This window comes from Uranotaenia lowii, chromosome 2, assembly GCF_029784155.1.
Source record: "Uranotaenia lowii strain MFRU-FL chromosome 2, ASM2978415v1, whole genome shotgun sequence".
In the NCBI taxonomy this organism is placed as follows: domain Eukaryota; kingdom Metazoa; phylum Arthropoda; class Insecta; order Diptera; family Culicidae; genus Uranotaenia; species Uranotaenia lowii.
Genome location: NC_073692.1, coordinates 331,938,491 through 331,952,765, shown reverse-complemented (window position 1 = coordinate 331,952,765; position 14,275 = coordinate 331,938,491). Strand labels below are relative to the sequence as shown.

The window sequence follows — 14,275 nt, the reverse complement described above, 5'->3', positions numbered from 1 at the left end:
TAGGCAATTTGTTCTTATTACTCAAAATTTTAAAATAATGTCGATATGTATTACCAAGTTATCAGAAACTGGTTCAGAAAGTAAAAAGTCCGAAAAATTAATTTTGTTTTCAAAATGCTCATAACTTTTGACAGCTTTTCTATATTTGAGTGTTTCATTGATGTTTGAAATCGCCAAGAATCCATCTATCCGACAGTGTATAGATCTGTTGGGGTCCAATGAAAGTTTTGACCGCTATCATAGATCTTCCGGTAGAAAAAAATCTAACTTTAAAAAAACGACATCCAATTTTTGCTTTGCTTAGCTGTATTTCGTTTCCCAATGAACCGATTTTCAAAACTCAAATTTCAATTTTTTGACGTTAATTTGATCATTATTTTCATAGAACATACTTGGTCTGTCAAAATTCCTAGTTCTTCAGTATATTGGAATGATGATAAAGAGATTTTAAATGTGCGCTTCGGGTCATATTGACCCGAACGGCATGGGAAGGTTAAAGTAAACCTGCCCCTTACCGTGCCGGTCGTCACGAAGGGGCGCTCCGCTTTCCGCAAGAGCAGATCGTTTGACACACCATGTACTTTTTGGCAAACTTGGATAGTTTCTGCTTGCGAATCTCCTCCGGAACGCTGAATTTGTCATCTGCGGTGGAGAAAAACAGGCTGGGCAGCTGACGAAAGTCTGCTTTGACGTAGGTTTCGTCGTCCATTACCAGGCAATGCGGCTTCGTCAGCATACAGCTTCCGGGTTCGCGTCTTCCCCACCATGTTTTGCCTTTCATCGCGGTTAGCAGCCTTCTGAACCTTGTATGTACGCAGGCCCTCCCGCTGCTTGGTCCGCTGGACGAATGAACTTGATAAATTCAGCTTTTTGGCGAACATCCCGGACCGAACTTTTCGGATCATGTCTAAACTGACTAACTACGCGCTTGTGATCTTTTTTACTGACGGAGAATCCATTTTTGACGTTCTTCACCTTCCGGTCGATGGTTAGGTTCTCGAAACATCGTTTTAGTACTCTGCTGACCGTGGATTGGACGATTCCCAGCATCTTACCGATGTCCCGATGTGACAACTCCGGGTTCTCGAAATGAGTGCGCAGGATTAATTCACGACGCTCTTTTTCGTTCGACGACATTTTAGCAAATTTCCGAAAAACTGACAGTGAAGCATGGCCAACGTGATCTATATACTCTTATCTGATTATAAGCGAAAGCTGAAGATATAATTTCTTAAAATAAAGATTCTACAGCCTTTTTCCGTGATGCAATTTGATGTGACACACCCTTTAACGGCTTTAACGTCAAAATTTTCTTCTTGAATTTGTTCAAAATTGTTCTATGGAAAGCTTCGGCATACATTTACTTTTTTTCCGAATAAACAATGGGCGTTGATTACCAAAATTAAGATAAAAGGATGCGAAATAAAAACAGTACCACTTGTGTATTCCTACAAAATTAAAATTATTTTTATAAAAACTACTATGTTTGTACAAGGGTTAATAATGCTTTGCCATAAATGCATGAATGCCTAAAACTACAATTTAAGGCGTTCTCTGGTATTCCAATTACATGAAAGCACTTTAACGTGCAATAAGGATTATGTTGCACAAAACTTTCTAGAACACATCCTTTGGCAATTTTCAAGCTTGCGAGTTCCACAATTTCTAAGCTAACGTCCTTATTTACCCGACTCGGGGATGAACAAAATAAGTTGTTTACAAATTAATAGTAAAAATCTTTACTAGATTTTTTTCCTTTGATTGATAGATGATAGCCAAGAATTCGACAGAAATATTACGAAAATAGTCCAAAAACAGTTCGAAAATTGACCCGTCACCCCAATTTACGGTATCTCTCAGCTGTTCAGTTTTATTTCAAAAAAGTTTTATTTCAAAAGTTCCGTGAACCATGTGTTTGCATGCAGTATTGCAGTAACATTTGAAACATTCTCGCACAATCATTCTACATAATGTCTTTTCACATTCCACATTATATAGATAAATCATTAGAAAATTTTAACCTTTTTCTGACATAGGCAACGATATTTTTTAGTTTGGATATTAAAGTCTTTAATCTGTTTTACAATTTCGATAGTGACTGCGGAATTTTTTGACTTATGCTTTAGAAAATATCTCAGATTTTTTTTGTTTAAAATTTCTATAAAATCTTCTTCAAAACAACAGTATTTAAAAAATGAGGAAAACCAAACGGAAAGAAAACTTCTATAACTTTTCTTCTCGGAAGTCAAAATTATTCGCGAACATCGAGAAAATTGATTATTGATATAAAACCTTTATTTTTAAATTGTTTTAATGCTTTACAGTTTTAGAGAAAAGAGAAAAAAATAGCCTTTTTATAAAATAAACCCTTGAGTGTAGAAAAAAAAAACAAATAAATAGCAACTCATACCTCGTTATACGGCCTGAATACGTTCCATAAATCATGGCCGTATAGCGTATCGCCGTATAACAAATCTCTGATTTTCAAACAAATTCATATAAATTCATTGAGATCAGTTCCAAATTTGTAAAATTTAATTAGTAACACGCTCTGTCAGATTATATCGTTTTATTGCATTCAAATCGAATATATACGTTCATACAATCGTAAAAAAAAAGTAAATTTCGTACTTTAATAAAAAATTGAATGACTTCAGAATTAAAAAAAAAAATAGTCCTAAGACATTGAAGAAATATCGTCCAGGAGTTCACTGCCATAATCTTTTTCGCTGATTAGGAAAGAAGGGCTTGGCTCATAAAAAAAATGATCAACGTTGTGTTTTGGTCCATCTAATCTAATAGCTTAGTTGATTTCTTTAGGAAACTTTAACGTTAGGTTCGTCATTCGGATCGTTTTCATTTTCATAAGATCGGCTTGAATGAGAACTTAAAAAAAAGTTATGCTCATCTTGTTGTTTAAGATTCGAGGAACGACTTTGCCAAAAATCATAAATCATTTTGAGGAATGAACTAAAAGTTATAAAAATTTCAAAATTCAGTTACTATAGTGGCTCCCAAATATCGATATAATATATAATTAAAATTGATTATTTCCCCATGTGTTTGAGCTGAAATTGTCATTTTTTGGCAGTCTTGGCAACACATTTAAGGTAAGGTTGCCAGAATTTTCCAGCAAGTATGCGGGCCGGACAAATCTATGCTATTTTATCTAAAAACCTGGCAAAATCCGGGCATTTGAGTTCATAATTTTTGACAAAAAAATCTGGGCAAGTATGGTCAAAACCCAGAAACTCTTCAAAAATCAAGAAAAAAAAAACTTGTAACTTTTATTTTCGTCAACACATATCAGCAGTTTTTAATAGAATTTTAGGCTTCTAAAAAACCTATCATGATTATTTAAAAAAAAATTGTTAGAAAAATTTAATTCTGAAAATTGTTTAAAAAAAATAGGAAGTAAAAATCTGTCATATTTTTTTAACAATTTTTTTAAGGAGTAATATTGCTCTAACTTGATAGTATTATGTGATTATGATTATAAATAATACGGAAAGTGCTTCAAATGAATTAAAACTATGTAGGGGAGATGGGGGCATAATGGCCACCTTAAGGAAAACGGTTATTTAACCATAGAAAATAGCTATAATATGGAGGATACATTACTGTTTCGTGTTCAGACACTTGAAAAGCCTATTCCCTAACGGGCTGAAACGTGAAAAACTAGATGAAAACGTTAAAAAATGCATTTTAATAAAATTTACCAAAAGCTGAAAACCAGCCACTGTGGAGGCATAATGAGAACCCCCCCTGAGGCAGTATGAGCACCATTAATCAGAGCAAGATGTGCGTTTTTGCCGGGGAATCTAGCAGCGAATTCAATTCGATGAAGTCAGGTGAGTCGTAGATTCATCAAACAAAGCAATAACAAAATAATCTAGGTCTGTTTGTAGAATACAAACAATTCACGCACGCTCATACATTAAGTGCTTTGTTCGGAGGATGATGCTACTAGCCGTATAATGTAACAATAAAAAAAACGATCATGAATTGTGAATGGAAAAAAAATCACCTCGAACAGAAATCTAACTCTAGTCTTTTGATTACCTCTCCGACACCTTACCAATAGGCTAAATTGTCGGATGAAAACTAGTCAAGGTGTGGCGCTTTAAATCAATTTTAATTCGCTGCTAGATTCTACGGCAGAAAATGCTCATTATGCCTCGATAATATGGTGCTCTATATGCCCCTAGTCAACAAATTTAAGTAAAAACGTGTTTTAAAATTGATAAAAGTGAAAAATCAAGAATTTTATGATGGTAAAAATTGAGAAACAATGTGTACATCATGTTGCAGTGCGTACATTATTGATCAAGGTTATTTTAAGATCATAAGAGCTTATTTCGTGGTGCTCAAAAATTAAAGATGATAAGGAGATTCCTTTTTTTGTGAAAAATTAATACTATAGGAAGTACGAAACAAATCCTCATGAAAATTTATTTGAGAAAATACGCACTTTCGTAGAAAAGCGTAGTTCTCATTATGCCTCGGGTGCTCGTTATGCCCTCATCTCCCCTATATCGTCACAAGAAACCAAACTGTCCCTGCTTTAAAGACAGCAATGAAGTCTAATTCAAATAAATAATAAATAAATATAAAAAACTAAAAGTGCTTAAATTTAGCATAAGAACTTTGAAACGTGTCAAAAAATTTCAACGAGTTTTGTGGAAAAAATAAACTTAAATGTCATGTCGGAGAAATAAATGAGAACGATAATACATGAATACGAGACTGAGAATTTTTCCTCGTTCCCTGATAAGACTTGAAAAGACTTAAAAAAGCGTACAAGAGGCACGTCAGGAAACTGAATGCTGTGTGGTTGTCAGTATGTTGTTATGATTCAATCCAAGAGATCAGTTCATATATAAGGCTTAAATAGAACAGTTGGCAAAACACCCAGTTGGTATGATAGAATAAGATTGTTGAGCCGTGAATTTGATTCTCATTTTCCCATTGACGATGTTTTTATCTTGTCTTCAAGTCCAACAGTTTAAAACAAACCAAATTCGTGTGCCAATTGAATCGACCAACCGCCTAATTAGTAGAGCACATAATTCAGCCCTTTCGATTGCTTCTTGGGATCCATTCAATGAAAAAAACCCCATGATTAGACAACCGTTTCAATCGTCGTGACTAAGCTCAGATGAGGTTGCTGTTTTTTTTCATCTTCCTCTCTGCTTTTCAAGCAAAGCATCAATTTTTGCTCAATGAACTGAAAGCGGCAGCCAACGGAAGGGCAATAAACTGGCATTTTATTGCAGTTTATGATGGCCATCATTTTTGACATTTCTCGGCTTAAAAATGTTATCGAACATCAGCAACCAACAGCAGCCGCTAGGTTGGGGTTTCGGGTTTGGTCTGGTCGTTTGGGGTTGGATTTGTACCTTCGTCATCCGGGGAGGAGCCGCTATCCAACTTTTTTTTATGACTCTGGTAATGAAAACGAGAGCACAACTCAACTTGCCGGGGTTTTTGCATGCCGGACTGTTGATTGAATAGATTTTGATTAGACCAAAAGTTTCTAGCTATGGTGAGCCAGTTTTGGTTGGGGGCTCTCGGTCGGGGACATTTACATAAGTGGCTTATGGTGATGTTGTCTGGAGCGGTTAAGGTAACCCTGCATAGCTGCAGAAGTTACCACAACATCCGAAGTGGTACGTCAGCACTTAATGTGCTACTTGCCGCGAAGGAAAATAGGAAACAGTAAGACCAAACTGTGGTCGAAATAACAAACATCAAATTTGTCAGCACAAAATGTGCTATCAACGATGGCGCGGACTCAACGACCGAGCTCGCGCACCCAGCCAACCCAGCAGCAACAATGTTGCATTCATTTCGTGAATAGCAGCCAGAAACCTGAGACGCAATTCGAGATGTGGCCGTTTACAATGGAATCGCCACCCGAAGTCGCCGTGGAGAATAACATCTCCACTCACAACATTGTGGGCTACTCTGTGGACGCCCTGTTCATCATCGCGGCGATCATCATCGTCATCGTCTGGCGTTGGCGCAGGAATGCGCGACGCCTGAAACAACTGGAGGGCGCAGCGACGAAGCTGCGTCAGCAAACTTTAAACAACTCTGTATGATACAGTAAAATAAATTGCAGTCTTTTTAAGTCTCTCTAACCGTTGTGTCGCGTTTCTGTTCCGATGACATTTCTGTGTTAAACCCTTGCGGGAGCGGGGTTTTACCTTAATTTCTAATCAGGCTCTTCTGCCTGGAACATTGTTAGCTCTCCCCCCGACGGGTGTTAAGCCCTTGCGGGAGCGGGGTTTTACCTTAATTTCTAATCAGGCTCTTCTGCCTGGAACATTGGTGACCCCGACGTGATCGCACGTGCGATCACTTCAGGTTTAGGCAACGACGCCTATCAATTGTAAATTCTCCCGTCGGGGGGAGAACGGACTGAAAAAAAAAAAAACATTCAAAGTGTTTCGGTGTGCCAAAATGGCAACGATAAATAAAGTGTAACCTAAGTGTAGGCAATCATAAGTGAAAACAAAAGTGCAAGTCTCCCACTGGTGGAAATGAATCAAAATTTGTGCAACGACGTGTTGTACTCTAAGTACTACGCTCAGTTAGTGGAAATCGAAGAGTCTGTAAGGGCTAGGCCGTGTCGATCGCGAGAAGAAGGCGCAGCCATTACAATCATCGTTTCACACCTGTTCAACTTAGCCGCCGGAGCTGCGGCTGTAAGAGGTTACGAAAAAAGATTTACTGACGAACTGGTGAGGTTAGCCGAATCAATCAGCGAGAGGCTAGAGTGGAACGTTTTGAATCCGCCGTCTATGTTTTAATTGAGCTCACACGCACCTGTGTGGCTAACCGTGTGATTAGTGCAAAGAAGAAAGTTGAAAATTCGCTCGCTGCGCGCGTAGTGTTTCCCGTCGGGGGGAGAATCCAATCAACGAAAGTGAAATCAGTGTGTGATTATGTGCCTTGGTGCCACTGCACCATCGTGAAAATAAATAAAACAAACGCGGCGAGACTTGTGTAGCTTCTCCCGTCGGGGGGAGAGCTAAACTAAAGAAAAAGCAGTAAATTGAAAAGTGACTCGCATTCCTAGTGTAGAACAATGGCCGAGGAAGAACTAAGTAAAGTGTGGATGCGGCAGTTGACTGCCCTAGAAGGGTCCGTCAACGAGATCGCGGTGCTGGTTGACCAGCGCAGCGACGCTAACCCTCCGGAAGTGGAGGAAATTGCAGTGCAAAGGGACACCCTGCGTGTTCTTTTCGACCAAGCAACAGCTGTGTTGCTGAAAATTGAAGGGGCCTCAGGTCCCTCGGCAAGGAGAGGGCCGTTACTAACTAAGGTAATGGCCGTTCAAGTGAAACTCGGCCGCTGGGAAAGACAGCATGCGGAAGCTGCCAGAAATCACCAGCGCCCGAGTGAAAACTTGCTCGACAAGCTCTGGCACTAGCTTCGCCGATGCGTGGGCGAAATTAGAGACGCGCTTTTTCAAAAAGCGAATTGCGTACGAAGGATACTTCGTAAAACTGATCAAATTTAAAAAAATAAATGTGCCATGCGCTAAGTCCATCATGAGCCTCATCGATGCCGTGGACACTACAGTTCACGCTGCAAAGCAGATACAAAAGGATAAAACAGCGACACTGGACTGTGTTGCGAATGGAATGCTAGTAAGTCTAGCAAGATCCCGTCTGGATTCGGAAACCGCATCCAGGCTGGAGGAGAGATTAGACATACATCGTGTCTACACTTGGACAGAATTCAAGGAAGAGTTGGAGAAGCGAGCCAACCAATTAGCGTGCCGAACCGATATCGACGAATCGAAATCGCGCAACACCAAGACGGTAGCAGCAGCTGCCATCACCCAACCCCAGCGTAGGGAAATCAAAACGCAACCGCAATCCTGTTTCGCGTGCAATGAGAAAGGGCACGCGATCTGGCACTGCACCGAATTCAAAGCGCTGCCTGTACCGCAAAGATGGGATAGGACCAAAAGAGCCGGTCGGTGTTTCAATTGTTTGTCTTGGGGACACTCCGTCCAAAAGTGTTCATCCAAAAAGCGGTGTTCAGAATGCGGAGAAGCACACCACACATTGCTACATCCAGTGGATGCGGTTCCAGAGAAGAAGCCAGCGGCTGACCCAGCCGTTGTGGCCTCAACCAGCAGTAACAACTGACTACATGGCAGTTACGTATTCTTGGCAACAGCCGAGATCAACATTAAAGGTGCGTCCGACTGGTATCGAGTTAGGTGCCTATTGGACTCCGGTAGTCAGGTGGAGTCTATCACGGAAGCAGCCGCGCAGACTCTAGGACTACCGTACGCACGGAGCGACGTGCAACTTGTTGGCATTGGCGGAAGGGTCAATGCTTCCAGAAAGATTACAACCGTAATCTCCTCCAAATGCGGAAGCTTCGCTATGGAGGTAAGTTTAGTTTTGGTTCCGCACCTTTTAGACGACCAGCCCAGCATTCGGCTGGAAGCGAAGGATGTGAGTGTTCCGTCAAACATTGAGTTAGCGGACCCCACATTCTACAAGAGAAGAGGCATCGAGATTATACTCGGTGCCCGAGTACTATTCCAGATTCTGAGCCCCAGACAAATCCAATGTACAAATGGCCCGAATCTTCAGGAGTCAGCCTTAGGCTGGCTTGTTGGCGGACTAGTTTCGCTACGGTCAACCCGGAAAGCAGTAATGACTGTTGCCACCGTTAGTACAAATGAGATCCAAGAAGAAGAGGACCCCGATGGGAAATTGGATACTCTCTTCAAGAGGTTTTGGGCCTTGGAAGAGGTAACTTCTGCGGAAGCGAAGTCCACCTCTGACCAGGTAAACCTATGCGAGGAGCACTTCCTCCAGCACACCAAGATAGGGGCAGATGGCAAATATATTGTGCGCCTCCCTTTCAACGACAAGCCCATTCAACTGGGTGATTCCTACGAGCAAGCAAGAAGACGCTTGTTCTCGCTAGAAAGGAAACTCACGCGAACTCCGGAAGTATACGAGCAATACAGAGAGTTCCTGAAAGAGTATCTGACATTAAATCATATGGAAGTTGTAGAACCAAAGGATTATCAAAAAATCCGCTACTTCATACCCCACTCATGTGTCATCAAGCCAGATTCTTCATCAACCAAGCTTCGCGTGGTATTTGATGCAAGCGCTAAGGCATCAAATGGACATTCCTTGAATGACATGCTGCGTAGTGGACCAGCGATCCAAACGGAGCAATTCGATTTGCTCCTGGACTTTCGCTGCCATGACAAGGTGCTAATGGCCGACATCGCGAAGATGTATCGGCAAGTCCATGTCCACGAAACGGACTCGTGGTACCAGTGCATCGCCTGGAGGGATAATCCTTCGGAAGCGATTCAGGCTTATCGCCTCAAAAACAGTGACTTATGGCGAGGCGGCATCCTCATTCCTAGCATGTCGCGCTCTACACCAAGTCGGAGAAGAAATCCGATCGCATCAGCCGAGCATTGCTGATATTATTCAGAAATGTTTCTACGTCGACAATTTGATGATGGGGGGAAATTCAGCAGAAGGTCTTCTGAGTCAACGAAAAGCCGTGGAGGCCGCTCTTCTGCAGCGAGGCTTTCCCTTACGGAAATGGGCATCCAACGATGCCAGCATCATAGAAGATGTACCTGCCGACGATCTCGAAAAGGAGATCAACATCGGAAATCACGATGTGATTAAAACCCTAGGCGTGGCCTGGTCTCCACGCGGAGATACCTTTCGATTCCTAGGGAGGCCAACATAAAAGTGGCCAAAAGACTCTTCACCGCAGCCGCTCGTGGATCCAGCTTTAATATATTGGAGATTCAGACGGTGTTCTACCAAGTATCAGCGATAATGAATTCACGTCCGCTGACCTCAATTTTCTCCGACGCCGGAGCTCCGGAACCTTTAACACCAGGGCACTTCCTAATAGGAAGAGCCATGACTACTATACCCATCCCGGCAAGCCACTTAGAACAGCAAAACTTAGTTATGCGCTGGAAGCGCATTCAACGCCAAACCGCACAATTCTGGCGTAGATGGCAAAATGAATATTTGCAGCATTTGCGCTGTATCTTCAAGTGGACAAAAAGGCAACCTAACCTGCAGCCAGGTCAAATCGTATTGATTGGAGACGATAACAACCCCGTGGCAAAGTGGCCCATGGGAATCGTAACTCACACCAAACCCGGAAAGGATGGAGTTGTGCGGGTAGCAACGGTACGCACAGCTTCAGGTATCTACACACGAAATGTTCGGGCTTTGGCACCACTGCCCATCGACATTACCGAAAGTCAAGTAGGCGAATCAGTCGAACCATCTCAATTTGATTCTTCAGAAATAGTGAATAACCCACACCATGAAGTACGCGAGCAAGGGCCAGTACCTGAAAACGAAGAAGACCCACCACCCCTGGCTATGAGTAGCAATGTTTGGAGCGACAGACTTCGCTCCAAAGGGGGGAGAAAATGGAGCGGTTAAGGTAACCCTGCATAGCTGCAGAAGTTACCACAACATCCGAAGTGGTACGTCAGCACTTAATGTGCTACTTGCCGCGAAGGAAAATAGGAAACAGTAAGACCAAACTGTGGTCGAAATAACAAACATCAAATTTGTCAGCACAAAATGTGCTATCAACGATGGCGCGGACTCAACGACCGAGCTCGCGCACCCAGCCAACCCAGCAGCAACAATGTTGCATTCATTTCGTGAATAGCAGCCAGAAACCTGAGACGCAATTCGAGATGTGGCCGTTTACAATGGAATCGCCACCCGAAGTCGCCGTGGAGAATAACATCTCCACTCACAACATTGTGGGCTACTCTGTGGACGCCCTGTTCATCATCGCGGCGATCATCATCGTCATCGTCTGGCGTTGGCGCAGGAATGCGCGACGCCTGAAACAACTGGAGGGCGCAGCGACGAAGCTGCGTCAGCAAACTTTAAACAACTCTGTATGATACAGTAAAATAAATTGCAGTCTTTTTAAGTCTCTCTAACCGTTGTGTCGCGTTTCTGTTCCGATGACATTTCTGTGTTAAACCCTTGCGGGAGCGGGGTTTTACCTTAATTTCTAATCAGGCTCTTCTGCCTGGAACATTGTTAGCTCTCCCCCCGACGGGTGTTAAGCCCTTGCGGGAGCGGGGTTTTACCTTAATTTCTAATCAGGCTCTTCTGCCTGGAACATTGTCAAACAGGGCGTTAGTTTTGGATTCTTTCGAGAGGGAACGATCGTTAATCAAAAGGTTTCGCCATTCACAACTTTTGCTTTCACCATTTTATGGTTTCGTCTCCTTTTTCGGAAACATCCCGGGTGTTGCTGGGGGTTTTCATCTATAATCTTCCAAATGGGCGGCAGCCGATAATTGGTAACATGATATGTTTCTTTTCATCCTGGAGTTGGGAAGGGAACAGATTTGTTTTCTTGTTTTTAATTAAAAACAAAGTATCTCAATCTAGCCTTTATTTTTATTTGAACCTTTCAAATCGAGGTGAGTTCTTCTGAATGATGTTATATTTCGAAAGTATACTGAACAGTCTAGGCTAAATATTCCAATGGCAGTTGAAATCACAATGAACACCTTCTATTCATTGAAAAATTCATTGAATAACCCGGAAGTTGTACCACAAGACCCGAACCGATTCAAAACCTCAACTCCAGAACGGTTGGTTGGGGTTCGAAAATGTCGATCAATTGATAACACAAATGCCGCTGCACGAACCACCTCCGCACGTTCGTTGTTTCCATTGTGCTGTGCGCTCGAATTCCGAACCAAAGTGTCTATTCCAATTAAAATCCAATCTGCGTAAGTCGGGTTGTCGTGACTTGGCCACGAGGCGGGCCGATTATTCACACCCTTCAGGAGCCTAGTCAGCGATCCGAAAGATCGCTGAAAGCGTTAATTCACAGCGTATTAGCAAATTTACCTCTATAAATGTTGCCGTTTCATGCGGCAGAACCATTGAACGGGGATCGGTTGAGATTTGCGCCATCATGATTTTACGTCGAGCTTTCAGATTTTTTTTCAACTGTAATCAGCTACAACCTTAGAATACTTTCAAAATTCGTTTAAAATTCTACATATATTTATTTCTCAAATTTAAATATGTTTGTTATGTTATTGAAACCAAAATATTTAAACCGGTGCCTTGTGGATCATCTTAAACCAGTGTCCACACTCGCAGCGCTTGAGCTCTCCCTGACGCATCGGCATGTACTGTACGGTGATGCTGTCCTCGTCACAGATGCACCCAATCAGCCGGTACTCGAACGCGGAAAACACTATATTGGGGTTGTCCTTGGTTCCGGGACCCTTCTTGAGCACCTCCAAGTTGAACGGATCATGATCCCCGGCCTGGTGGGCCAACAGTTCCCGCTTCTCGATTCCGGTTGCGTGATCCAGCGAATCGTTCATCAGCTTGCAGCCCCGGGTCACCGGAAGCCAACGCACCGGAGGGCGCTTTGCCGTGGTCAGAAAGAGGTTCCGACAGGAAAATGCACAAGCCATTGCTTTTGAATTATTTTTTCGAGTTCGATGTTTGCAACTGAAGTGACAAATTAGTAGAAAATGATTTTTTTCTGAAGAGCCTACTTTGTTGTTGAGCTCGCTACACTGTTTCAGCAAATCGCAAATAGAGTAAAACGTTTAAAAATGCACCTTTTATTTATTTATCAAAACTTTATCGACCTTAGCGGTCAAATACAAAAATTAAAATGTCTTTTCAAAGTTTTTATCATTCATGGCGGTTTTGAAGCCAGATTCTTATCTTGGATCATGATCCCGAATCCTGATTCTGCTGGATCGACATTCCGGATTCTGACCCTGATCCACGTTATCAGATCATGATCTCGGATGCTGGATCGTAAAATCTAATCCTGATTCTCAATACAAATTTAGAAAATGAAAACTCTTACTTCAAATTTTTCAGATCTCTTCAAAGAAACATGAAGTTTCACTGAGAACCTATATGTGTGGGTTCGTTTTTTTTTTAATTAGTTCATACTTTTATGGATACATAGAGATATTTAGAAATTTTATTGTGTGGTTTTGAACATTTCGATAAACGTGTTCTTTACTTACACGTTTTCAGTGAAATGTATTGAAACAATTAACATCTCATTGTTTTGAATCGAAAAATTTTTGAGAACTTTTGAACACCAACGAGTGAAAAGAATGATTTTGTGAAATGAAAGAAAAAAAAGATTATTATTTAGCAAATAAGGCGATTTTCGAACTTTTTTAAATTATCCTTATAAACTCAAACAATTAAATTTCATTTTACTCTTATTAAGACGAATCTCCTTAAGATTTCGGTGAAGACCGAATCTTAAAATTTTACTTCACAGCTTCGTTAAATATTTTTTTGTTCTTTTCCGGTTTTAACTCAGATGATTCAAGGATCTTATATCAATTTTGTTAAAATCTTATTTTTAAATTAAGCAATAAATAATATGTCGTTCAACATGTATTTCTCAATTGTAAACGAAAGGTACAGTAGGAAACTTTGAACCCTTCATTTCATGACTTTATTAATTTTTCTATAAACACTGTTTTGATTAGTCGAAAATTATGTGTAAAGTTTTTCGTTTTGGAACCATGATTTTGAAAAATAAAGTTAATTTCTGTATGGTAGATATTATTTGAATTTTTTTTTCGCTTCAACCACCCTATACGTAACATAAATTGAGAATAGATGTTAATAAAAACCATATCAAGTAGAAATAATAGATGGCACATTATTCTCGATTTAATATCATTAAATAAAAAGCTTTTCATTTGGGCTCAACGAATTAGTGAATCCAGTCAGCGTTCTAAAATTTGAAAAAAATAAACGAAAAGAAAATTTTAATACTTTTTCGATGAGGTAAAATAAATGTTTATTGTTTGTTCTATAATTTTTGTTTTATTTGAGATATTGAGAGATTTTTAGTTTCGTATGGATTGCTCGGAGTTTTCGTCAATATTTTTATTTATTTATTTTTCTGTATCCATACATAAATTTACAAATAGTGAAGCAAGTTTTTGTCAAACCAAAATGTCGACAAATCAAAGGGAAATTTCCTTTGACTTTGGGATAAACATTTCTCGTTTCCTTTATCAATGTCAGCAATAACTTGAAAAAAAATTGCTTTTTCATTTCATTTTAACAAAACCTTATTCCATTGATTCAAAGCAATTTGATTGAATTAATTGAAGAATTGTTTCAATTGACCTTTTTTCCTCGTTGTGTAGTCATTTTAAATTAGTGAAATCCTGATAGAATAGTTGAAATAATTATTC

At 40.6% G+C, this 14,275-nt stretch overlaps 3 protein-coding genes across 3 annotated transcripts in view; 1 reads left to right on the top strand and 2 right to left on the bottom strand.

Annotated features, from left to right (window-relative positions):
• Positions 1-14,275, bottom strand: part of LOC129744707 (protein phosphatase 1 regulatory subunit 12A) — a 194,263-nt gene that overhangs the window by 72,497 nt on the left and 107,491 nt on the right. The window lies entirely within an intron of this gene.
• On the top strand, positions 7,560-9,479 carry LOC129742969 (uncharacterized). The gene is made up of 2 exons (XM_055734913.1): positions 7,560-8,154; positions 8,197-9,479. Exons 1-2 carry the CDS (start codon positions 7,560-7,562, stop codon positions 9,477-9,479), a joined length of 1,878 nt encoding a protein of 625 aa, XP_055590888.1.
• On the bottom strand, positions 12,078-12,540 carry LOC129744708 (cytochrome c oxidase subunit 5B, mitochondrial-like). The gene has a single exon (XM_055737374.1). It carries the CDS (start codon positions 12,500-12,502, stop codon positions 12,131-12,133), a length of 372 nt encoding a protein of 123 aa, XP_055593349.1. The 5' UTR covers positions 12,503-12,540; the 3' UTR covers positions 12,078-12,130.